This window comes from Lytechinus variegatus, chromosome 10 (assembly GCF_018143015.1).
Source record: "Lytechinus variegatus isolate NC3 chromosome 10, Lvar_3.0, whole genome shotgun sequence".
NCBI lineage: Eukaryota > Metazoa > Echinodermata > Echinoidea > Temnopleuroida > Toxopneustidae > Lytechinus > Lytechinus variegatus.
Genome location: NC_054749.1, coordinates 10,083,577 through 10,108,025, shown reverse-complemented (window position 1 = coordinate 10,108,025; position 24,449 = coordinate 10,083,577). Strand labels below are relative to the sequence as shown.

Below are 24,449 nucleotides of genomic sequence, written 5' to 3'. Positions count from 1 at the left end.
CGAGGTAATAATAATAACAACGCGCCTCGGAATAGAATATATCTAGATAGATGGCCCTATATAAATGCCTATTATTATTATTACCACCACCACCACCCCTACGACTACTATACACTCTAAATTACAGGGATTTAAAATAAGTCCACATGGACTGTAGTTCCGGATTTGGTTTGAATCCTTAAGATTCATTTTTGAATCTCGAAAGATCTAAATTTAAATCATTTGAGATTTAAAGTTAAGTCTTAAATTTAGGATTAAAACTAAATCCATAAATCGATTGGTCCCTAACTACAGTCCATCTGGACTTATTTTAAATCCCTGTAATTTAGAGTGTATGTATTCCAATATACAGATAATTCCCCATTAGATAATACCGATATGCTTAATTTGGTGTGTTCTTTCTATCTACAGTATGGCTTCCACAGCAGGCGAGAGAGAGAAAGTGATACCACTGGTACCGGCTGGAGAGGGCACCCCGTTTGCCAAAGGTGATACCAGGACGTTTTCTTCAATACCAGACCCTGGTGATGGTTACATAGAGAAGGTGTGTAGTTTGCGCCACTGGCGTACAAATGGGATGGGGTCCTATTACCCCAAATATTTCACGACAGAGAGAAAAAAAAGTGGAAAATGAAAGAGAGAAGGCTGAAATATGATATTGTTTTCTGAACATTATGTCAAAATCTATCACCTAATTGGATCTTGTAATAACAAAATGATAACTCTTTGTTTTACCTTTCGTAACTTTTTACAAATTTTGCCCGATACGTCATATCTGGCCCCTCAAAAAGTTTTTTGCAAATTACGCCACTGTTGTGCGCCTGAATTAATAAAAATGAAATAAGGTTCTGAAATTCGCAGGATAAGGTCGGCATAGTTAATAAGGACCTTATTTTGTGTTCGGAGTAACTAATGCCATGGTCCTATTTCAATGTCGGAATAAATGGAATCCGAACAATGAACCTTCACAATTTCAAAATATCAGATTTTCAGAATAACATGCATATTCTAAAAAGACGTACATTTAATTGGGAAAAAGTGACACCGAAAGAATTAAGTGTTTATTTTTCTTCATAATGTATAAATCATTTTGCAGCAGGAGAATGTGTCAGAATCGAGTCAGATGCAAGAAGGAGCCTCGCCATCTGAACACACGAAACTAAAATCTGGCATGAATGTCACCCAGACAGCCATTTTTGTCGCCAGTCAGATATCTGGCCTCGCCGTACTAGTTATTCCACCTTTACTGGTTGACAGTGGTATGTAACCATATCATGAATAATATTGTATTCTTTATCTCTCTATAAACATAAATAAATACACTGTAAAAACTGGAATAGCGTATTTTCACAATCACTCCGCAGACGCTCTTTACCATTCCCAAGTCAAGTCACAATGGGTAGTTGAGATTTTTTATGTCGATAGTTGATGAATTGGGACAGCAGATCGCCCGAAGAACTGACAACAAAAATTGCAAATAATGTCGTTTGTCTAGGACGACTCCACCTGCTGTCTTGGTTCACATTCATTGATTTTTTGACAAAGGCTGCATTTTTCATTGAAAGAATTTTGACAAAAGATTATCTGCGTTATAATAAGCGTCTGTGAAATGATTGTTAAAGTGCACTGACATGAACATTATTTCATTCTTTATCTTTGTTTTCTGTTGTAAACATATCGCTTATTCAGGGCCGTAGTCTTTCTTGAGTGACGTCCTTTTCAAGCCTTTGTGCTTATGACTGTCCCCTCCCATGCAATGATTGTTTATTGTTATTTTACCGTGAAATAATGTCGATATATTTTCTGTTGTGTGATTTATTTTTTGCATGGAAATAAAGAATCAATCAATCAATCAATCAATGAATCAGTCAGTCAATCAATCAATCAATCAATCAATCTGTCAATTAATCAACAATCAATTAATCAGTCAATCAATCAATCAAAGGCTCTCCAGTTTGACTGACACACATGGTTCCCAAATAGCAATGGCCTGAGCTTTAACAGCTGTTATCAACGGCACCCTTTTATTAAAAAAATATTCTGAATCATGCCATGCCTCGTATAATCATATCGTAATTTATCAATACGGTTTTCTCTATACCTCCTTTTTTTAAATGAAAATTTGTTATTTATTTTCATAATTCCGAAGGTTGGCCAGGCCTGTTTATCTACCCGGTGGTCGCATCTCTGAGTCTCTATACCGCCATCTTGCTCGGTCGGTCTTGGAACATCCTATGTAAAAGAAAACCCGAGCTTTGTCGGGATTGCAGACTGCCCTACTCAGCATTAGCCGGAGAAGCTTATGGGCAAATCGGAAAGTAAGCAAGCTCGGGTTTAAAATTAATAAAAGCTTTATTGATTTTGTTTAAACATTAAACCATCAACTAGCGTTTATAACCCTGAAAATATCTTTATCGGAGAGGTCAATATAAGAATATGATTCAACACTCTTGTGTGAAATGTTACTACATTCTAATGCAAAATGTCTAATCTGATCCCTAATCAAACTCCTCTCAAAGTGAGACGAGGAACCAGACATTTTGCTACTTTTGAGAGTGGATTATTTCAGCTTCTATTCAATTCAAATAAACATTCCAATAAATATTCTAGCTCCTTCTGGATTGAAAATGTCTAAAAATATGAACAGTTCACTCCAGAAGGAGCTAGAGTGCACTCTCAAAAGATGCAAATACCACTCCAAAATGAATGATCCCTTTGACTTGTCGCACTTTGCGAGGAGTGTGGTTATGTCAGATTAGATCTTATGCATATAGACTCTTTAGAGAGTATATATTCTCAATCGGCAAATGCCACAAGGGGCCGTTTCATGAAACATGTAATAATATTAATTTGCAATCAGAGTTAAAAGCTATTGAAATCCTTTTATTTGATTGGCTGAGGGTACAGAGGAATTATGCATTTATACTATAACAAGTCTTTTATGAAACTGGACCCTGAAGAATATTTCCTGAAGTTGTTCGTAAATTACGAACAACTTGTGACCAAGTCAAGTCCACCCCAGAAAACAGTTGGTTTAGATAAATAGAGAAATACCAAACATGAATAACGCTGAAAATTTCATCAAAATCGGATGTAAAATAAGAAAATAATGACATTTTTAAGTTTCACTTATTTTTCACAAAACAGTTCTTTGCTCAACTCAGAAATATGCAAATGAGAGAGTCGATGATGTCACTCACTATTTTTTAAAGTTTTTTTTTTTTGTTTTAATTATACAATATTTCAATTTTTATGAATTTGACAATTAGGTCTTCGTTGCCGGAACAACAAAATGTTAAAATAATGGAATTCCACGTGTTTAGGGAGGAATTAATTTTCATTTCACATGACAATGACGAGAAAATCGAAATATTTCATATAATAAAATGCAAAAGAAATAGTGAGTGGATGATGTCATCGGTCCCCTCATTTGCATAACGAACAGGATGTGCATATAACTGTTTTGTGAAATTTAGCGAAACTTTAAAATATAACTTTCTTATTTTACATCCGATTTTGATGAAATTTTCAGTGTTATGCTTGTTTGAAATTTCTCTTTCTATTCAAATCAGCTCTCAGTTGGGGATGGACTTGTCCTAAGAACTTTATGAACACGGAGATAGGACCACCAGTCGTTCGTAAATTCGATCGTAACCTGCATGGTTATAACATCCAGCTAGTGACATTTCTCTCTTTCTCTCTCTCTTTCTTTCTTCTTTCTTTCTTTCTTCTTTTCTTTCTTTCTGCGCAGGCGTGTAATCTCGTTCACGATTGGACTTATAGGATTGGCATCCACCTGCACATTCTTACTTGGCGTGTCGGAGTTGATGTTTTCTATTATCTACCCCTACCAAACCTTCAGCTTCTGTTACTGGCCCCTCATCATATTTCTTATTATCTGTCCGCTCCTGTGGTTCTCGGGCCCAAAGGAATTATGGTAAGGAGAGTTTCAGATAAGACTTTGCTAATTGTGAAAATACTTTGGGAGCGTTTCATGAACGATTTGTCGGATCGCAAAATTAAGGAAGGTTCTCAGGTGTGACTCCATTTATCGGGCAACAAAATGTTGATAAAACAATATTTTGGCTTTTTAAAATAACATTTGATAGAATAACAAATTTACAAGAATATAAAAGACAAAAGCTACCGAAATCCTTCAATCGGTTTGGCTGACAATAAACTTGTCATAGGGATTTTGCATTTTTATTATAACAAAATAATGGAGGACCTTAAACACCGCTCGTGGAAATCTGCTGTAACGTTGGTTATTGAATTGTCATACAAAACCTGAACAAAATGGTCCACACGAACTCCAGTTTAAATGGGAGCATGGTCTAACTCTGTGCTATAAATATGAAAAGCCAAGTACAAGTACCCCCTCGGGTCCCGAACGCTAGTTGTGAACTATACCCGAATAAGAGATAAACTTACAGATCGAAACTATAATGTTACCAATTTGCCTCATAGTTATCCGAAATCTTTAGACCAGAATTTAAATGAAACCTTAGTTCAGAATATGTAGAATCAATCAATACGGGCATTAAACACATACTTGTGAGACACTATTCCTTGCTATTCAGGGTATAGCACAATATACGACTTTAAGGCCCAAATGATAAATCAAATTTCAATTTCAATTTACTTTGAAATGCAGAGAAAAGAAGCCAGAAAAATCCAGGTTAATTGTCCGTTTTGCCAATACTCTATAAAATTCCGGGTAAAATGACCCTTGATAAGGTCAAAATATTGAGACCTGGGGAGCGTTTCATGAAAGGACTTGTCGGACGGTTTTTCCGACAAGTCCCATTTTATCCGACAGTTACCATAGGAACAGTGCCTCTCAGCCAATCAAATTCATGGAAAGATGTCAGATCTGACAACTTGTCGGATGAAAATATTGATGAAACGCTCCCCTGGAAACAAATGGTAGAATCTGACCTTTTTGTAAACGTAAAAGCTCGTTTCAGACAGCTACATTCGACGATGTCTCATACTATTAAACCAGTCCTTAACACGTATATACTTATGCAGTATATCCACCGAAATCACCGCTATAATTTCTGTATCATAAATGACCATTCCGAGTGTGATGACGTCACAATGACGCATGTGTATACCTCGATGTAAATAAGTTGACATTTAAATGTCCATAATTGTTTTGTGAAACTGAGTAGTTGAGGGTTTTAAGATTTCCCGTGGTAATGGCGTTATTATCTAGACATTAATGTGTTTTTGTAATATACGGATACAAATACAAGTCATACTTGACAGACATAAAAATGAAACGTAGGCATGGGAGATGATTATGATGGACTTGTGATTGATTATGAAACATTATTCTGCGGTAAAATTGTGGATTGAGTTGTTCATCCCTTAAGTGTTCATTGTTGATCAGCTTGATTTCGAAGACCATGATAGGCTATCCCTATATTTGAAAACCAAGAAATTACCATGGATATGATATACATGATTATTGTTGGGCTGTAATTTCAAAATGTTGGGACTGGTTTGTGCGCGCGTCTGTGTGTGTATGTATTATAATTGGGTATATGCAGGCAGGGGCGGATCCAGCCTTCGCCAATAGGGAGGCCCCGGGGTTGTTTCAGGCACATTTTGTTTCTTTGAAGGGGTAGTCCCCTTTAAACCATATTTAAATAGTGCGAGCGCGAGCTATTTTTTATTCCATGTATTTTGTCCTAAATTTTTAACATTCTTGGCAATGTTTGTGATCCTAAACGAAATTTGTATCCAATAAAATAATTACTGCGAGCGCGAATCGCGAGCAGAAATTTCTTGTAAACGTTTTGATCCGATAAAAGAGATCTGTTAACGGCTGCTTGCAGTTAGCCATGAAGACGCTACATATTTCAATAATCAAATAATGCGAATTGCGAGCTGAAAATTTTCACATTTCTACCAGAAAAATGCAAATTCTAAGCACTTTTTGTAATCGTGAAAAGGCTAAGTATATAAACAATTGATGCGAGCGCGAAGCGCGAGCGGAAAAATTCAAGATTTACACCTTAAAAAATGGGGGTACTCTATTCATATTTTGTAAATCATGAAAAGGATGTGTAATTGGAAATCTTCAGTAATAATGCGAGTGCAAATCGCGAGCAGAAAATTTTTGATATTGTGATCTGAAACTGGATAAATAAAAGCTGTGTATCTGACATGCTTGTGCGTGTTTAAGATTTCGACCTAGAATCTGGACTTTCTAAATACCTTTTTTAATCATAAAAATCAATAAAGCGAGCACGAAGCGCGAGATTAGAATATTTGATATTCCGATCTGAAAAAGGGTCAATTTAATCTCTGTATTTCAAGCACTTTGTAGGAAAAATTGTGAGGTGGATATGGATCTATGTTTCATTACTATTACTTAGAGTATTGACATAAGACCAGGATATTCTAGTACATTATGTCATTATATAAAAATGATGGCTAACTTCCTATTTCTCTTCCTAAGCGCGAGATGAAAAATTGGATTGTTGAATAAATATCTTATTTATTAATCTGATAAGCGTAATGAGAGCGCAAAATCTGTTAATATTATGGCCTGAAAGCTGGACATTTTAAGTACTTTTTGTAATTATGAATAAGATGCATGAGTTAGTATATTTTCAACAATCAATGCGAGCGCAAATCAAGAGAGCAGGATTTTTTGATAAACTGTCATGAAATGGGTATTTTAAGTAATTTGTTATAGAATTGATATTGAGATATACATGTACATAACTTACTAATCAAAATGAGTGCTTGCAGCGCTAGCTCATACGTTTTGACAATTTGACCTGATTAGGAATATATTGAGAACTTTATAGAATACATGAATATAATAGGTACCTGATGAATCAAGTTTTGCGAACGCGCAGCGCGAGCAGAAAATATTTAGACCTTAAAACATATTTTTTTACAGAGCAGTTTTTAAAATCAATTGTAAATCAAACAAAATAATGAATTTTGGATTTCCGAGCTAAAATATGTTTTGTATATTGACTCCAAAATGTGATATTTCAAGCTCCATATATGTAAATAATCCACCAGGCAATGCGAGCGCGACCAACAATTTTATATAGTGACACACGCACACAAAAATTCTAAGTCTTCCCTCATCTTATTCACTCATCCCACTCCTTTTATGTTCCCCTTCCTTTTCTCCTCTCTTTTCCCTTCTTTTTTTTTCTTTACCCCCTTTTTTTGCTCCCCCCCTGGATCCGCCTATGTATGCAGGTGTAGTACTATGTGTGCTGGAAGGAGTTTGATATAATTTAAATGGGTGTGTGTGTGTGAGAAATATAGAGAAAGGGGGTGAATGATGTTTATATGTATGGATGTATGTGCGTTTGTGTGTGAGAGAGAAAGAGGGTAAATGCTGTTTATCTGTATGGGTGTATGTGTGTGTTTGTGGGTTTGTGCGTGAGAGGTTGTTCGTATAAGAGTGGTTGTGTGGATGGGCTCATCTGTCAGAGTGTGTAAATTTTCTTTTGTAAATGTGTGGGTGTGTGTTTTGTAAGTGGAATTTGGGAACAAAATATATTTGTATTGACACTGCGATGCATGGAATTTTATTGTAATCCCAGTTAGAGTTTAAGATATATGTGGGCTCACTTTTTCTTGAACTGTCGCTTAAAGGACAAGTCCACCCCAACAAAAACTTGATTTGCATAAAAAGAGAAAAAATCAACAAGCATAACACTGAAAATTTCATCAAAATCGGATGTAAAATAAGAAAGTTATGACATTTTAAAGTTTCGCTTCATTTCACAAAAACAGTTATATGCACGAGCCAGTTACAGCCAAATGAAAGAGTTGATGATGTCACTCACTCACTCACTATTTCATTTGTTGTTTATTGTTTGAAATACGAAATATTTTGATTTTCTCGTCATGTGAAATGAAGTTTCATTCCTCCTTGAACACGTGGAATTCAATTTTTTTAACATTTTGTGCTTCAGGCAAGGAGGTCCTAATCATCAAATTCGTAAAAATTGAAATATTGTATACTTCAAACAATAAAAAACAAAAGAAATAGTGAGTGACATCATCGACTCTCTCATTTGGATGTAACTGGCTCGTTCATATAACTATTTTGTTAAAAATAAGCGAAACTTTGAAATGTCATAACTTTCTTATTTTACATCCGATTTTGATGAAATCTTCAGCATTGTGCTTGTCTGATTTTTCTCTATTGATTCAAATCAACTTGACCTTTAATTAGCGTCAGGATTCCCACCACACCACTCGCATTCAGTGCATAGGCACCGAATGCACTAATAGTCATCCTCGTAACTGATAATTCCGCCTATTCTTGATTTCATCTCTAATCAGGGAGGTGGGTGCCGTCGGAACCTTTGCGACGTTCCTCGGCTCCTACATCTTGACCATCAAGGCTTTCGGGGTGTTAGGCGGGGTCTCCAACAGACCTCTAAACATCATCACACACTCCGCCGCTTCGGACGGTGGGTGGAGTGGGTTCTTCGGCCTCCTCGGGTCCTCATTTTTCCTGACAGGTCCGCACTACATCATGCCCACCATACAGAGAGACATGGCCGAGCCACAGCACTTCTCAAAAGCGTTAGTCAGGGGCATGGGCAGTAAGTATTAAGAGCTTCAAAGCACTAGCGTACCAACAGGGGGGGGGGGACAGTCTGGCCCCCTGACGAGCCACAACCCACAAATAATACATATCATTGCCCCCTCCCATTTGACGAGCTTAAAAGACCTTTTCTGCCCCCCTGACGAGCTTGAAGACCTTATTTCCCCCTCCCCCTGACGAACTTGAAGACTTTTTTTTGCTTGTCAATTTTTTTCGGCGGACGATTCCCCCCCCCCTCCCCCTGTGGAAAATCCTAGATAAGCCACTTCAAAGGAAGCACTGACAATAGTCGTGAAAATGATCATGCATTTATTTCGAGTTCCAAAACAGTCATTGAGAATGTCAAATTAACATGTCTCATTATCTTCCTTGAACTTTAATCAGTTTATCTATGTTTTTAATCTTTCTATTACTGTGGATTAGCGCATGGAGATTTAAATATTAATTTCGCCTTTTTGTGGATTAAGTTTGGCAGACGACACTCCATTCTGCTAGTCTGATTGGAGTTTCGTCAAAGTCATGATCAATAATTCAAGTCATTATTCCTTTTATAATCGGGATCTTTATTTACCCCCCCTCCCCCCAGACATTCACCTTTTGTGGGACAGTGCCCTAACATGATATAGGCGTGTGGCTGGTTGTGTGTTTTGCTTGGGCACAGAACAATTCCACCGTACACATGGTACACATGGGGAGTGTTGCATGAAAATGACTTTCCGGATGTATTATCCAGAACTTGCTTCTCAGCCAATCAAACTCAAGGAGAGTTTACAGATCTGAAAACGCATAAGATGGCAATAATGTTGATGAAACTTTCCCCGATGCAATTCTGAAGACGGAGAATGTATATCAATTTCAATTGCTGTAATAATTTATTTTTCTTTTCATATGTTTTGATGTCTTTTAGTTCAAATGCTGGCAATGTTCATCTTAGTGATACCGATATGGCTTGCTTTCAGCGGTCCCTTGGCTGAGTTGGGTTATGTGGAGAGTGTCCTGAATGCCGTACAGGCCGGCCCGGTCCGTACTGTGGTCTCGGTACTCCTTCTCTTTCACTTCGTAGCTGTGCTGGTCATGAGCAACAACCCACTTTTTCAAGAGCTAGAACACAAATTTGATATACCACATGGTAAGGATAGGGTAATTACGATGTTTCATGCAAACTAAAGGCGCCACTCATTGAATAGCTATCAATCACACGCATTAACGTAACATCAACGCATTCCGTAACTCCTTATGTCGACCACACGCATTTTGATATAACACCACCGCATCGAATAGTTTCTTATATTGACCACATGCAGTTCTACGTAACATCACCTCTTTGAAGAGCATCTCATATTTCGATTACACGCAATATCACGTAACATCATCGCATCCGATAACTTCTTATATCGACCGCACGCATTTTAATGTAACATCACGTTATTGAATATTTTCTTTAAGATATCAACTATGGTTGGAACTACCCCTTATCGACCACCTAATCTTCTAAGCATTGTATCTGCGAAAATATTCATCAATTTTACCCAGTTTTCATCTCATTTGTGCAGAAAATTGAGCAGATCAGATTCCCATGTTTCTCACGGCGACTCCGATTCAATCAGCGTATATATCGACGAACAACGAATGCGGCGAATTTACATTTGCTCATTTGCACCCATCTTTTGAAACCGACCACCCGCGATACACTAAGTTTACGGCCTATTCTTGTCGCTGTGGCGAAATATTTTGACTCTTCCAAATCAGTTCTACGATGTCAACATGCTAAATGATCGTCTCACTACTTCCATTGCGAGCTCCGGCGCATGATTCGACGATTGACGACGGATATTTGTTCTAAAGCCATTTCCTATCAGATTTATTGGGTTTTCAGCGGGGTTTGGGTCTGGTCAATACAATTTTGATTAATTCTACTAAATTTTTACTTTTTGTTGCTTCTTTTTTCCCCGTAATATTGATTCTTACCGTTTATGGACACTGCGCCTACGATCTCTCGCGCGTATCATTTGTAATACGCAATATTTTTAACGCGCGCAAGGTGGTCGGTTTCAAAAGAGGTGGTCGATATGTGGTAGTCTCACCTACTTGATTTTTTTATCGTAACATCACCTAATTGAATAGCTTCGTATATCGTGCACGCGCAATCTAGGTAACAGTCACACCTTATATTTGAAATATTGTAACGTAAAATGACCCTTGTCAGTTTTGAGATAACACTTAAGTCTCTCATTTTCTAGGCTAACTTAAAGTTAACGATTCCATGACTTTCATCTGATGACATGAACCTAATGTTCTGCGTGTAGTATTACGTTTATGTTTCCATAAAGGCCCAAGCCCCCCCCCCCCATCAAAAAAAAAATGTACGCCAGTTTGCTCCACTGGAATGGACATTTACCAATAAACTTAATGGTGTACTATGTATATACGATTCTGTCTATGAGTTCCAAGAACAAAAAATATTTTGTCTAAAAGGTTTTTTGAAGTTTAAAAGTGTAATGTACAGAGTTTCATATGCAATGACGTAACTTGTTATCATCGCTCTAATAGTATACAAATAGCGAATAGGCATGAGTGCGATGGTGCGAGATTTCGCATGAGGTGAAAGAAAGATGCTCTATTCAACGAGGCGTTAGCCGAGTTGAATAGAGCGTTTCTTTCTTTCACCGAATGCGAAATCTCGCACCATTGCACGAATAAGAATATTCGCTATTTGTGTTGTACAACGCCTCGGAATCTAGCGAAAATATGAAAAAACCAAGAGTTTTTCCCTCCAGTAATCTATGAAAAGGGAGCAAAAATATTGAAAGCGAAAAGCAAAATCCCACAAGCCGGGCCCACAAGCGCACATGATCTTGGACAGCATTGCGCATTTAGCCAGCGGGCTGTACGCGCATTGTCACCTTATTCAATGAAATCGCATTGTGACGTCACCTCCTAAAGCCGTGCAATGGTACATTTTGGATGGTACGTCTTGTGTGCAACGGTACGAATGTGTGACATTCAGCCTCCCATTTGATCGCGTATAACAAGCTAAGTAGGCGTTGTACAATAATTGCAGAAAAACGTTTCGATTTTCATTATTACACTCTGTAAAGCAATGATATCTGTTCGAATCTAAAGAGGAAAGTGTATATAGTCGTGTAATTGATAAGCTATTTCTCTTTTGGGAAGAAACTTGTTTTACAGTCTATTTCTTTGATCTAGTCTTTAATTTCTTGTTTTCTTATTTCAGCTTTCAACTGGAAGCGAATTCTCCTTCGCACGAGTATTTTTCTGGTCGAGTTCTTCATCGTCGAAACATTCCCTCATTTTGCCATTGTGACGTCTTTGACGGGTGGTATATTTCTTGCTGGTCTCTCCATGGTTGCACCTATTTTCATCCATTTAAAACTCCGTCTTATGGAGACGGCTGATGATCCAGATGAAGTGTAAGTCTCTTACATTGAAAAAATGTTGTTTGAAATAAAAAAAACACTGTTTACTATACTTAAGCTTTCGCAGTAGCTGTTTAAAATTTTAGACAATTGAATATCAAACTTTGTTGTTCGAGATTTTGAACACTTATTTTAAATACTACTAAAACAACTACTTTAAAGATGAGCTTTACAGTACTTGTTTATGTTAAAAAATGCTTAATATGTTGAAAAAAACTAAACTTTTTGTTCTTTAAGATTTAAAGCACTTAGTCTTGTCTAAACTATTAAACAAATACTTTAAAGTTCAGAGAGTAAACAACGCTGTATCAAAACTTGAACAAAGTTTTTACTTTTTTTGTAATAATTATGACCCTGGGGTGTTCCATATCTGTTAAATTAGACTTATGAGGATAATATTTTATACTTATAAAGTGGATCATGTCAACATTTGAAGAAAATCACATTCATAAAAACAGATCATGAACACCCCACCACCACAAAAAATATATAATTCTTTTACAGAACCATATTAAAATCTTGCCACTTTCTGAAGAATATCACTATTATTATGCAAGGTTTCTTGCGTTTCGTAATACTTAACCTAGTGAGAAACGTATTGTATAAACAAGGAATCCTTCTCAAATCAGTCAGGGCCTAATTAAAATCAGCTTGCGCTCTTCTGATCTTGTTTGTAAAAATAGTTGTTAAGAGTAACTTAAGTCATTAAGACTACACCCTACCAGGCGCGTAGCCAGGGGGGGGGCGGTGGGGGCGGTCGCCCCCCCCAAAACGTCCCCAAAAAGAAAAAAAGAAGGGAAAAAAGAGAGGAGAAAAGGAAAAGGGGAGGGAGGAAAGGGAAGAAAGGTAGCTTTGTGTTTTTTCTTTTTATTCTTTATTTTTTTCTCAAAAGAGAAACTCCTTCACTCTTCTTGCTCTAAATTATTATATGAATTTTGCTTCCGCGCTGCGCGCGGTTAAATGACAATATTGAAGTTCTCCATTGTTCCCCCACCTTAACCCTGTTTTTCCACCTCAGCTATGTGCTTCTTGCCAGTTAAAGTTAAAATTGTATACATAAGGGCATGAATTTGAGTAAAGTTAGGCCGAAGTAAATATATGAAGTTATTTTTTTTTCAATTGATCGCGCAACTTCTGGTCTGGTCGGCTCCGAGCGGGTAAAATCTTTATATCAGTTTCTGCCGTCACCTCCATAAAGTCAGCTTCTCCGCTTTTCAGCTCATTACTATAAACAACCATAATTTGGGGGCAAACAGGTTCCTAATTTAAAAAGAGGAAGGTATGGAATTCGTGTCGTATTAAATAAAAAAGTACAATATTTTTTTTATCAAATTGTATTAAACTTCATGTCATTTCCCTGTATACATTCATCTCCTGTCCTGTTTTGCGCCCTCAGTTTGAAATTTTGAATGACACTTAAGTTTATTTATATTCAAAATGAAGCGCTTCAGGATAAGTAAACAAAAAATAATCATCCTTTATTATATAGATAGATAATTTCAATAAATCACAGAAGTTTCAACTTTATGCGCACTATTTTCCTTGTAATGAAGTTCAATAATCTTAGAAAATCAATTGCATAAGAGACGATTGGGTATTAGAGATATTTACATTTGATGAAACGTCCGCCCTTTGAAATTTCAGAGTTTCATTGCTCTGCGCGGGGAGGAATATCTTCCTCTACCAATCTTCTCCTCTGTTTTGCGAGTTAAAAGTATGCACTGATGCTAAATTGTTTGTAATCAAATCTGATCTTTCCAAAGAAAGTTTCAATATATCTTTGAGAATACCCTTTTCTCGGGACCCTTTTTATGGCAAGAAAAATTGATAAAACACTTTAGCTTCCGCGCTACGCGCGGAGTTATTATCATTTTAAGTTCCTCCATTGTATACCTCTTTTGTGTGTTCACAATCACTTTTGAAAACAAGGTTCAAAATCGCAATAGAGTCAACCGAATTGGAGGTACTAGAGACAAGAGAAACGGCTCCTTTTCAGAAACACTAAAAGCTTCGCGCTTCGCGCGGGAGGGGGAAACTCCCCCTCCCTGCACCCACCCCCTAGGGAGCGCGCTTCGCGCGCTCTGTAAGTGTTGGCACGCTTCGCGTGCATTTACCGCCCCCTCCAAAATGAAATCCTGGCTACGCGGTTGCACCCTACAGAGTCAAGCTTTACTTATCTGAGTTACTGATCGGGGAAGATGTGGGATATTTTATAGTTTTGCCCCCCCCCCCCTAGGACAATGCTAGACCAGCCCCTATCGTATAACCATCATTTTCCTTTTCTCTGCCATTATATAGTGGTATCTCAATGCCGGACAAGCTGGTATGTATTCTCACGGTGCCTGCCTATATTCTCATGATCGCTGGCATTATCTACTACGCTAATTTCAACATACATAACGGTGTTACGGTGCTAACTGTACCGTGTTACGTCAATGCTACCGCTGCCCACGTTTAACACTACACCATCATCGCATCCGAACAAAATAAGAGGTTGATTTATTCGTGTCCGGTGTTGACAACTACTGTTCTGGCATCGTGTTTCAAGTCGTGCTTTAATGTTTGGTGTTTGACGAATGCAGTAAATGATTCAGTGTTACCCGTGTTAAATATTGCGGTGACTAAAAGGTGTATCCCCCACAATTTCAAGCGAAAAAGCAACAATGATTTGTGGGTTCATTAACATTTTGCTCCGGCGACAATCGCTCCAGCAACAATTGCTCCGATCTAAATTCCACACATTAATCGAAGGAGAAAAATTAACCCTGGGTTATACCTAGTCTGCTATGCACACTCTGATTAATGGCTCGTGAGGTATAGACGCTGCTACTGGTGCCTGAAAGGGCGAGCGAAGCGAGCTATTTCAGACATCTGCAACCATAGTAGACCTAGTCTGCTATTCAGACTCCTTGAATCAGCTGCTGTGGTACAAACACGGCAGATGTGGGTCTACATTTGTAGACTAGGCTACTCTAAAATTTAACCATAATCTTAACCTAAAACCCTAACCCTAGCCCTACATCTATGACGAAGCAATTGTCCAAGGAGCAGATGTCGTGTCACCCATGCGTGATATAAAGTGTTCTGGGTAAAATATTTAGAAAAGGTTTTTGCTACCTTTTAAATGATGATTTAACATTTCATTTCAACGTTTGAAATTGGATACTTAATATTATATGTGTATATATGAAAGAACAGAGGAATAAACGAAAAGGGCAGAAATCAGACTGAAATAAACAGTATTTTAAAGAAATTGAAAATATTAAAACAGTAATTTTAATATCCGAAATTTATCATTGAAATGTATTCATATTGGTACTATGTGATAAAGATTAATGTTTAAAGGTCAAGTCCACCCCAGAAATCGATAGAGAAAAATCAAACAAACATAACGCTGCAAATTTCATCGAAATCGGATGTAAAATAAGAAAGTTATGACATTTTCAAGTTTCGCTTATTTTTCACAAAACAGTTAACTGCACAACTCAGCGATATGCAAATGAGAGAGTCGATGATGTCCATCACTCACTATTTCTTTTGTTTTTCATTGTTTGAAAAATACAATAATTCAATTTTTACAAATTTGACAATAAAGACCAACTTGGCTGAAACATAAATTGCAAAACAATGGTAACTCCACATGTTCAGGGGAAATAAAACTTTGTTTCACTTGAAAAGAAGGAGAAAATAAGAATATTTCATAAAATAAAATACAAAACAAATAGTGAGTGGGTGACGTCATCAGTCTGCCAATTTGCATACCGACCAGGATGTGCATATAACTGTTTTGTGAAATTAAGCGAAACTTTAAAATGTCATAACTTTCTTATTTTACATCCGATTTTGATGAAATTTTCAGTGTTTTGCTTGATGGATTTTTTCCCTTTTTTCAAATCAACTTTATGTTGGGGTGGACTTGTCCTTTAATTTGGATGATGTTTTTTTCTCCTCAAATACGTATGCTTACTATACGAAACCTCGCAGAAACGTAGTGCTATGTCTTTCTATACTGAAAATCGGAAGCATGATATAAAACTGATTGATAATCACTTTGCCAAACCATTTTCTATAATTGTCTAAATTGTCTAAAATTGATGTCAATGCATTTATATGAATAAGATAATGTGCAATCATCATAAATTACATTCATATCGAGGCGTATTGTGTTTAAAAGTGCAATGAAAAGTACAGCATTTTAAGAGGTATTAACAAAAATTTTTGTATATTGTATTCTTTAATGTGGAGTGTTATTTTGATGATTAATCTGAATGCATGCGATATTATGATGGTGTTGGTGCGAGTGGGGTGGGGTACACTCTGAATTAAAGGGATTTAAAATCAATCCAGGTGGACTATACTTAGGGACCAATCAAATTCTGGATCAAATCTAAATCCTAAAAGAATAGTTTGAAATCTCGAGGGATTTTAATTTAAACTCTTGGAGATTTGAAAATTGAACCTGTAGGATTCAAACTAAATCCAGGATTCGAGTGGTTCCTCACCACAATCCATCTGGATTCAATTTAGGATGGGGAACTGATTCAAAATGCATGAATTTAATATATTCCTGTTATCACCATTAGTTGTGTTGCATTCAAATCAGTTTAGCCAATCGTTTCTCTGTAGTAGTGGTTCACCTGAATTCACAAAAATATGCTGCATAAATGAACACGCGGAACAATTAATTCCCATTGTAGTATATATTTGTTTATTTTAGATGACGAGATTGTTGCACAAAATGTGTTATTCTAAATTTATAAGTATATACCCATTATAAAATATATTAGATATTATTTCTTCATGAATCATTTAACCGAACGTGAAGAATAGTATGGATATATTAATATTCAATTAGTCAACGTATTAGACATGTTATATGTTGTGCTTGTGCACTGATTTTGAATTAGTGATTATTTATGGTATTGGCACTATTATGTATCTATCATATTTTTATGATGAATTGTTATGAGTAGCAATTTGTTGACTGTGTCAGAGCCATTTGTTTTCTTGGCTAGGGCAGAACAACTATTGACATTTGAAATGCGTACGTCTTTGTCCAGAATGTACTATTTAGCAGTCAATTTGTATACATTTTCCGGTGTCTATCATAATGCAAGCCCTTAATTTTGTTTTGCTCTCTGAATGAAAACCTAACATTCCTTTCTATTCTTTTCTTTAAAAAATAGATTATGATGTCTGGTATTGACAGCTTATGTTTATTTTGATATGCATTATCATATCATATTTTATTGGTTATCATTCCTATTTATGAATCTTTATGGATTATACAGCAATTAGTTGGTTATTAACCCCAAAATACCAAACAAATAAGTAAACAAAACCATACAATATCGGGACTGTACAATTGTTTCATTTTCAATGATATGGTTATATGACTGTCCAGAGCCTATATACCTTTGACCGTTTCTAATATTAACTGTATAATTTGGTGTTCAATGCAATCGTCAGCAAATGCATCAAATTTTACGCTATACTTTCCCTGTGCCTAGTCCGTTGCCAAATAATAGGCTTACACACAAGAGTGGGTTGAGTAATGCTAGATCAACAGGTCAAAGACCATTATGCATTTATAACTTGGTGTATATGTATGTTTTGCTATAACTATTCAAATTATTGATATGAAAGATGAAAAGTAATAAAGAGCTAAGAACTTACTTGAGTGTCTCTCTGTGATGTATCTGACCATCCTGATTGAGAAAAAAAAGATGATTAAATATTATATTTGATATTAAAAATTGATGATATATTGATAATGTCAAAACGAAAATTCAGTCTGCGTAGCATCTAAAAATACAATAATCAATATTTGTAATAGTAGAGTGCCATATAAAAAAAATTAAATCCATATATATGTTAAAAGAACAAGGAACATAGATCTCAAAAATAATAATAATGCCAACATGCTTATAGCGCATATCACTGCCAAATGCGTCCCTATGCGCTTGTTAAAGGTCAAGTCCACCTCAGAAAAATTTTGATTTGAATCAATAGAGAAAAATCAGACAAGCACAATGCTGAAAATTTCATCAAAATCGGATGTAAAATAAGAAAGTTATGACATTTCAAAGTTTCGCTTATTTTGAACAAAATAGTTATATGAACGAGCCAGTTACATTCAAACGAGAGAGTTCAAACAAGAGCCCAAAATTTCCCGGTCAAATAGCATACTAACCTGGTACTGGTGAGAGTGGGTCATATCATGGTATGAACAGGGGTAATGGTGTAATGAGGCGACTGTTTTGAGAGGGCAGATATTGCGTATCGGGCAGAATTTATCTTTAAAAAAAGGTTGCGAGCGAGCAAAATTTTTGATATTTTAATGCAAAAATCAAATTTTGTGATAGATTTCGACATGATATCCATTGAGAGAATAATATATTTCTCTCTACTCTCTTTCCATTCCTTTCTTGTGGTCTGTACGCCACTGTGAATGTGAACAGGATTCTTTGAGGCAGTAGCGTGAAGAGTACAAACAAGTGGAATGCCTCTGGCCGTCTCACCTGCATCACGCGGTTCAATATAGCAGCAGTGCTGACTTTGAATACTACTCTAACTCGCACAAGATGTTCAGTGATACATGGTTACTCTTATGTCCACTTTTTATGAACGAGACCAATAAACTTACAGAGATATGATGGTTATTCAACAAAAAACCTCAAAATGGCCAAAGTTCATTGACCTTACACGACCTTTGACCTTGATCATGTGACCTGAAACTCACACAGGATGTTCAGTGATACTTGATTACTCTTATGTACAAGTTTCATGAATCAGATCCATAAACTTTCAAAGTTATGATGGTAATTCAACAGATACACCCAATTCGGCCAAAGTTCATTGACCTTTGACCTTGGTCATGTGACCTGAAACGCGCACAGGATGTTCAGTGATATTTGATTACTCATATGTCCAAGTTTAGTGAACTAGACTAATAAACTTTCAAAGTTATGATGGTAATTCAACAGATACCCCGATTCGGCCAAAGTTCATTGACCCTAAATGACCTTTGACCTTAATCATGAGACCTGAAACTTGCACAAAATATTCAGTGTTGCTTGATTACTATTATGTCCAAGTTTCATGAATCAGATCCATAAACTTTTAAAGTTATGATGGGAATTCAACAGATATCCCCAATTCGGCCAAAGTTCATTGACCCTAAATGACCTTTGACCTTGGTCATGTGACGTGAAACTCATGAAGGATGTTCAGTGATACTTGATTAACCTTATGTGTAAGTTTCATGAACTAGGTCCATATATTTTCTAAGTTATGATGACATTTCAAAAACTTAACCTCAGGTTAAGATTTCGATGTTGATTCCTCCAACATGGTCTAAGTTCATTGACCCTAAATGACCTTTGACCTTGGTCATGTGACATGAAACTTTAATAGGATGTTTAGTAATACTTGATTAACCTTATGGCCAAGTTTCATGAACTAGGTCCATATACTTTCTAAGTTATGATGTCATTTCAAAAACTTAACCTCAGGTTAAGATTTGATGTTGACGCCGCCGCCGCCGCCGCCGCCGCCGTCGGAAAAGCGGCGCCTATAGTCTCACTCTGCTTCGCAGGTGAGACAAAAACGATGAGCGCAGTATGGTGCATGTGCTAAAGATGCTACTTAATAAGTTCCGAGCGAGCGAGAAAAAAAATCACCTTTTCATGAAAATCTAACTTTTAGATATTTTTGGACATTATATTCAGTAAATAAAATCATACCCTACACTCTTTCTTTGTTTTTCTTTCCTCCTTTTTTTTGTTCTCGTAGAACTTTTGGGGTCATGGCCCAACCCTTCCATACACGGCGTACCGCAGTGCTATGAGGTTGGCGTCCGGGGCGGACCCCAGAACTTTTTGATCAAAGCCATTTAAACCTCGCAGATTGCGGCAATTTTTAATCAAATCGCGGATGCAGAACACAGCTTTTACATAACACATTTATTCAACCCAGTTGCGTAATGAACCAAATTAATTGAGGGGGCAATATATTATAGCAATGTGGGGAAAAAATCACCAGGGAGCAAAGCGAGCTGGAAAAAAAAATTGCCTATTGAAATTAAATTCTAATTAGGTGATAGATTTTCCATTATATTCAGCAAATAACACATTTAATTGTTTCCATTTATGAAGAGCCCCTACTGCGTGGGGTCTGGGGCAAAGACCCGGTAGCTTATTTGGATTAAATTTAGCAAGCTTATAGCACAATGTTGTATGATGTCCATCTTTTTTCCTGCTCTTTATTTTCAACCCCCAGCAGCCCGGTCGTATTATTAATTTTTTTTTTCTTGTCCGTTTTCTGTTTTCCAATTTAGCTTTTGACTAATTCCATTCTACCTTGTTTCCCGCGATTGTTTGCCATTTTGTCATCTTTTGATCTATTTCCCATCACGCTATGTCATTACATAGGCCTATTTCGGAATGATTTGTTTTTCTAATTGATTTCTTTCGTGCCTTTTCCCGCTTTCCTTCCTTTTCCATTAAACAAAAATCTTCGTTTTCTTTTCACTTTTCCCCTTCCCTTCCCTTTCCCTTTCCCTTTCTTTCTCCCTCCCTTTTCTCTTTTTCCTTTTTTAATTTTCCGTTGAACTCCGCCAGGGGGGGGGGGGGGCAGCTTGTCCTCCCTGCCTCCCCGCCTGTTACGCCACTGGTCACAATGTGAACAACTTTCCTATTACTTTAATTTGTTTATATTTCTCTTCAACTGACTCTTTTATCACATCTATATCAGTGGATAATATATTCTTTATACATGTATATGGTATGTAATACAGATTTTCAAAGAAGACATGATAAATAGTTGGTATCACCAGAAGCACCAGAAAAAAGAGCAAAAAGAGACAATTTGAGGGAATTTTATAGTTCATCAAAGGGAAAGTTGTTCACAAGATTGTGATATCACACATCTTTGTCGCATTGCCAATGGGATGATCTCTATCATTAGTGACCGCTATATTCAAATGCTCATAACTTTCTCAATATTTGTCCGATTTCCTCAAACCTTTGATCTTATTCTTTGATTTTTCTGTTTTCACACAAGCCCACTTGTTAAAAAAAGCTTCATTCCCCTCCCTTTACATAGGGGAATCAAACCAATATAACAAGTTGTTTTTCGAAGGTAAAGGCGGAAGACACAATTAATAGGAAATTTGCACAATAATAGAAGAAATTTTGAACATTATGGGTTAAACGATAAAAAGTTATAAATTTTTAAAAGTTGTAAAGATTGGTATCAAAATAGGCCATCATGCTCATGAAACTTGGCAAGGCCGGACTATATACTCTTCCAATATAATATATGTACTTAAAATGGCTAAAAAGTAGAAAAGGGACATTATAAGCAATTTTTTTGTAGTCATGATACGTACCTAGCTAAAATTATCTTGACCCCAAACAGGGAAATTTTAAGGACTATATTTTAGGAATCCATTAAGAGTACAAATATCTCACCATAGTCATCTGACTCTAGTGCCATGCTTTGCTGATTTATAAGAGTTACATCTAAACACATGAAGTCATTGTAATTATGGTTAACATACTCATTAACATCTTGCTAATCAAGCGCGACTTAAAAATCATAGAAATTCAGACCAGCATTTTAAGGCTTTTGTAGGAAATCATGAAAACCCATACGTATTTCACTAACCAAATGATGCGAGAGCGAAGCGCGAGCTAAAATTCTTGTATTTATTAACCCCATACATGGATATTTCAAGGACTATTTTTAGGAATCCATTAAGAGTAAACATATCTCACCATAGTCGTCTAATGCGAGTGCCGTCAAGCGCTTGTTGATTTTGTTAGAATTACATTTAAACACATGAAGCACTTTTTGAAGTCATTTTAATCATGACTATCATACGCATCTCACTAATCAAATACAGCGAGCGCGAGCTGAACATTCAGCTCTGAAGAGGGGCACTGTAAGACTTGTTTGTAGGAATTCACTAAGACCGCACGTATTTCAGTAACCAAATGAAATTTTGATATTCAGATCATGAGAAAAAATGCACATTTAAGGACTGATTTTAGGAATTCATAAAGAACAGGAATCTCACCAATCCACTAATGCGAACGTACACTCTAAAAAATGAAGTGCTAATTCAGCTCTTAAAGAGCGTGTATAGTGACCGCACTAATTCGGAATGCTGATTTTTCTCGTTCAAATTTGAACGAGTACTCCGAAGTGCAGTCACTATACACGCTCTTTAAGAGCAGAATTAGCACTTCATTAATTTTTTTTAGAGTGTAAGTACGGACAGGAAATGTTTTATATTAAGACTTTAAAATTGGGCAATCACTTTAAGTTGTCATGAAAAAGAAGCATATCAGGAAGCAGAAGCGGGGGGGGGGGGGACACTTTGAAAGGCTTGGTGTAAAAATGGCAGAGGTAAAAATGTCAGAGGTGAAAATGGCAGAGGTAAAAATGGCAATATTTAAAAAGCTACTGAAATTATACGTTGACGGGACGTCATTTGCGAGCAGTGTTTCCCATACATGCCATATATGATGTAATAAAAATATCAATGAAATATCATTAAAAAAAAATAAAATGGTTTTAATTTTACCTTAAGTTTATTGACATACAAATAATTCCACATCTGCTCCTGAAAGGTTTTTTTTATTAGCAATCATGAACCACTGATTAAAAAAGTTTGAAGTAGACATTTTTGTGCATAAAATACGGGGTAGTTACGAGTATATGACGTCACAGATCAAAAACTCAAACTTCTAATAAATTTCTTAATCTTTGATGGGTTTTCAGCAAACCTTCACCAATCTATTTTGTTCAGCTATTTTCACAGTAAACCATTTTCAGGGTGAATTCCCCTTCAAAACAGGTCGATAGGATGGTACCTAAGAAACACCTACAAATTTAAATCCCTGATTCGCTACACATTTCAAAATTCATGCGGTAACCGTTACCATAGAAACTAGTTAAGGAACCTGATATCCACTTGGACTAGCTGCAATGAGGTATTACTCTGAAAAAAAATTAACACTATTGCTGTTATAATATCATTTACATTAAACTATAAATGTATCATATCAATATCTCATTATGATGTTGAAATATGAAAAAGTTACTTTTATTACAGAACGTTTCGTTATTTTTCTGTTATCCAAGTTATGCAAGTGGTTCGAAGAAATCCCGAACTCGTCTATTTCAGTATGTCAATGGTAGCGCATATTGGTGTTTACATTAAAATTCGTTTAATATACATGTATATGTCATGAAGAGCTGTTATATTATACAAACTGGCCAAGATAAATCCTTTCATCACTTACTAATTGAAATAATTTTGGCATGAAAATGTTTAATCATATCAAGGATAAAGAATAGACCTAAAATGATTTTTTTTAAATCCAAATAATATCTCATCAGTTCCTAATACTCCTTTTGTCGATAGGAGTCATTCAAGGTCAATAATTATGACTGATATTAACTGGAAAGGCTCTCTCTTTTCCTTGCTGATCTAGGATGTCATGATCTTTACCTCTGTCATTTTTACCTCTGGGAAAAAGATAGGAGAAAAAAAGGGAAGGGGGGAAAAGGGAAGAAAGGTAGGTAGCTTTGTGTTTTTTTCCTTTTTATTCTTTTTTTTTCTCCAAAGAGAAACTCCTTCATTCTTGCTCTATAATGAATTTTGCTTCCGCGCTGCGCGCGGTTAAAGGGGAAGTTCACCCTGAAGAAAACTTTGTTGCAAAAATAGCAGAGAAAATAGTAAAAAATATTGGTGAAGGTTTGAGGAAAATCCGTTAAAGAGTAAGAAAGTACTAAAAGAGTTCAAAGTTTTGGATTGGTGACGTCATAAACGAGCAGCTGCCCCATGTGTTATGTAATATAAAATGCATGAATTTCAAATTTTGCATGGTTCCTGATGACTTAATTTTGTTTTTTTATTCATGGTCGGGTGTGAAATAATTTGTCTATTGATATACAAAAGGTACAGTGAAAACCATTTTCAATTTTCTGAGAAAATAACATTTCATTGATTTTTTACCATTCGCTATGTAGGAATGCTGCTCGCATATGACGTCACAAATCAAATAATTGAAATTCTAATAACTTTTTAATTACTTGATGAATTTTTCTCAAACCTTCCGCAATATCTTTTATTATTTTTTTCTGCTATTTTTACAATAAAGTTTTTGTCAGGGTAAACTTCCCCTTTAAATGACATATGGAAGTTCTCCATTGTTTCCCCCACCATTTTTCTAACCCTACTTTTGACCTCAGCTATATGTGTTTCTTTCCATTTAAAGTTCAAATGTATATAGGGCATGGATTTAGTATAGGTCGAAATATATGAAGCTATCCTTTTTTTGATCGCGCAACTCGGGTCGGGTCGGCTCCGGGCGGGTAAAATCTTTATATCAGTTTCAGCC

The 24,449-nt window shown here is 36.3% G+C and overlaps 1 protein-coding gene across 2 annotated transcripts in view; it reads left to right on the top strand.

The window, feature by feature from the left end:
* Nucleotides 1–15,447, top strand: part of LOC121422998 (amino acid transporter AVT1C-like) — a 30,997-nt gene extending 15,550 nt beyond the window's left edge. The window contains exons 2-9 of one of the 2 annotated variants that reach the window (XM_041618269.1): nt 412–544; nt 1,100–1,259; nt 2,150–2,318; nt 3,752–3,937; nt 8,332–8,597; nt 9,507–9,728; nt 11,835–12,030; nt 14,335–15,447. In XM_041618269.1, the coding sequence (XP_041474203.1) occupies nt 413–544; nt 1,100–1,259; nt 2,150–2,318; nt 3,752–3,937; nt 8,332–8,597; nt 9,507–9,728; nt 11,835–12,030; nt 14,335–14,494 (1,491 nt within the window). In that variant the 5' untranslated portion in view covers nt 412 and the 3' untranslated portion in view covers nt 14,495–15,447. Of the gene's footprint in view, nt 1–411; nt 545–1,096; nt 1,260–2,149; nt 2,319–3,751; nt 3,938–8,331; nt 8,598–9,506; nt 9,729–11,834; nt 12,031–14,334 lie in introns of both variants that reach the window. The other variant, XM_041618267.1, reaches the window with a different exon arrangement.
* The last annotated feature ends 9,002 nt before the right edge of the window (nt 15,448–24,449 follow it).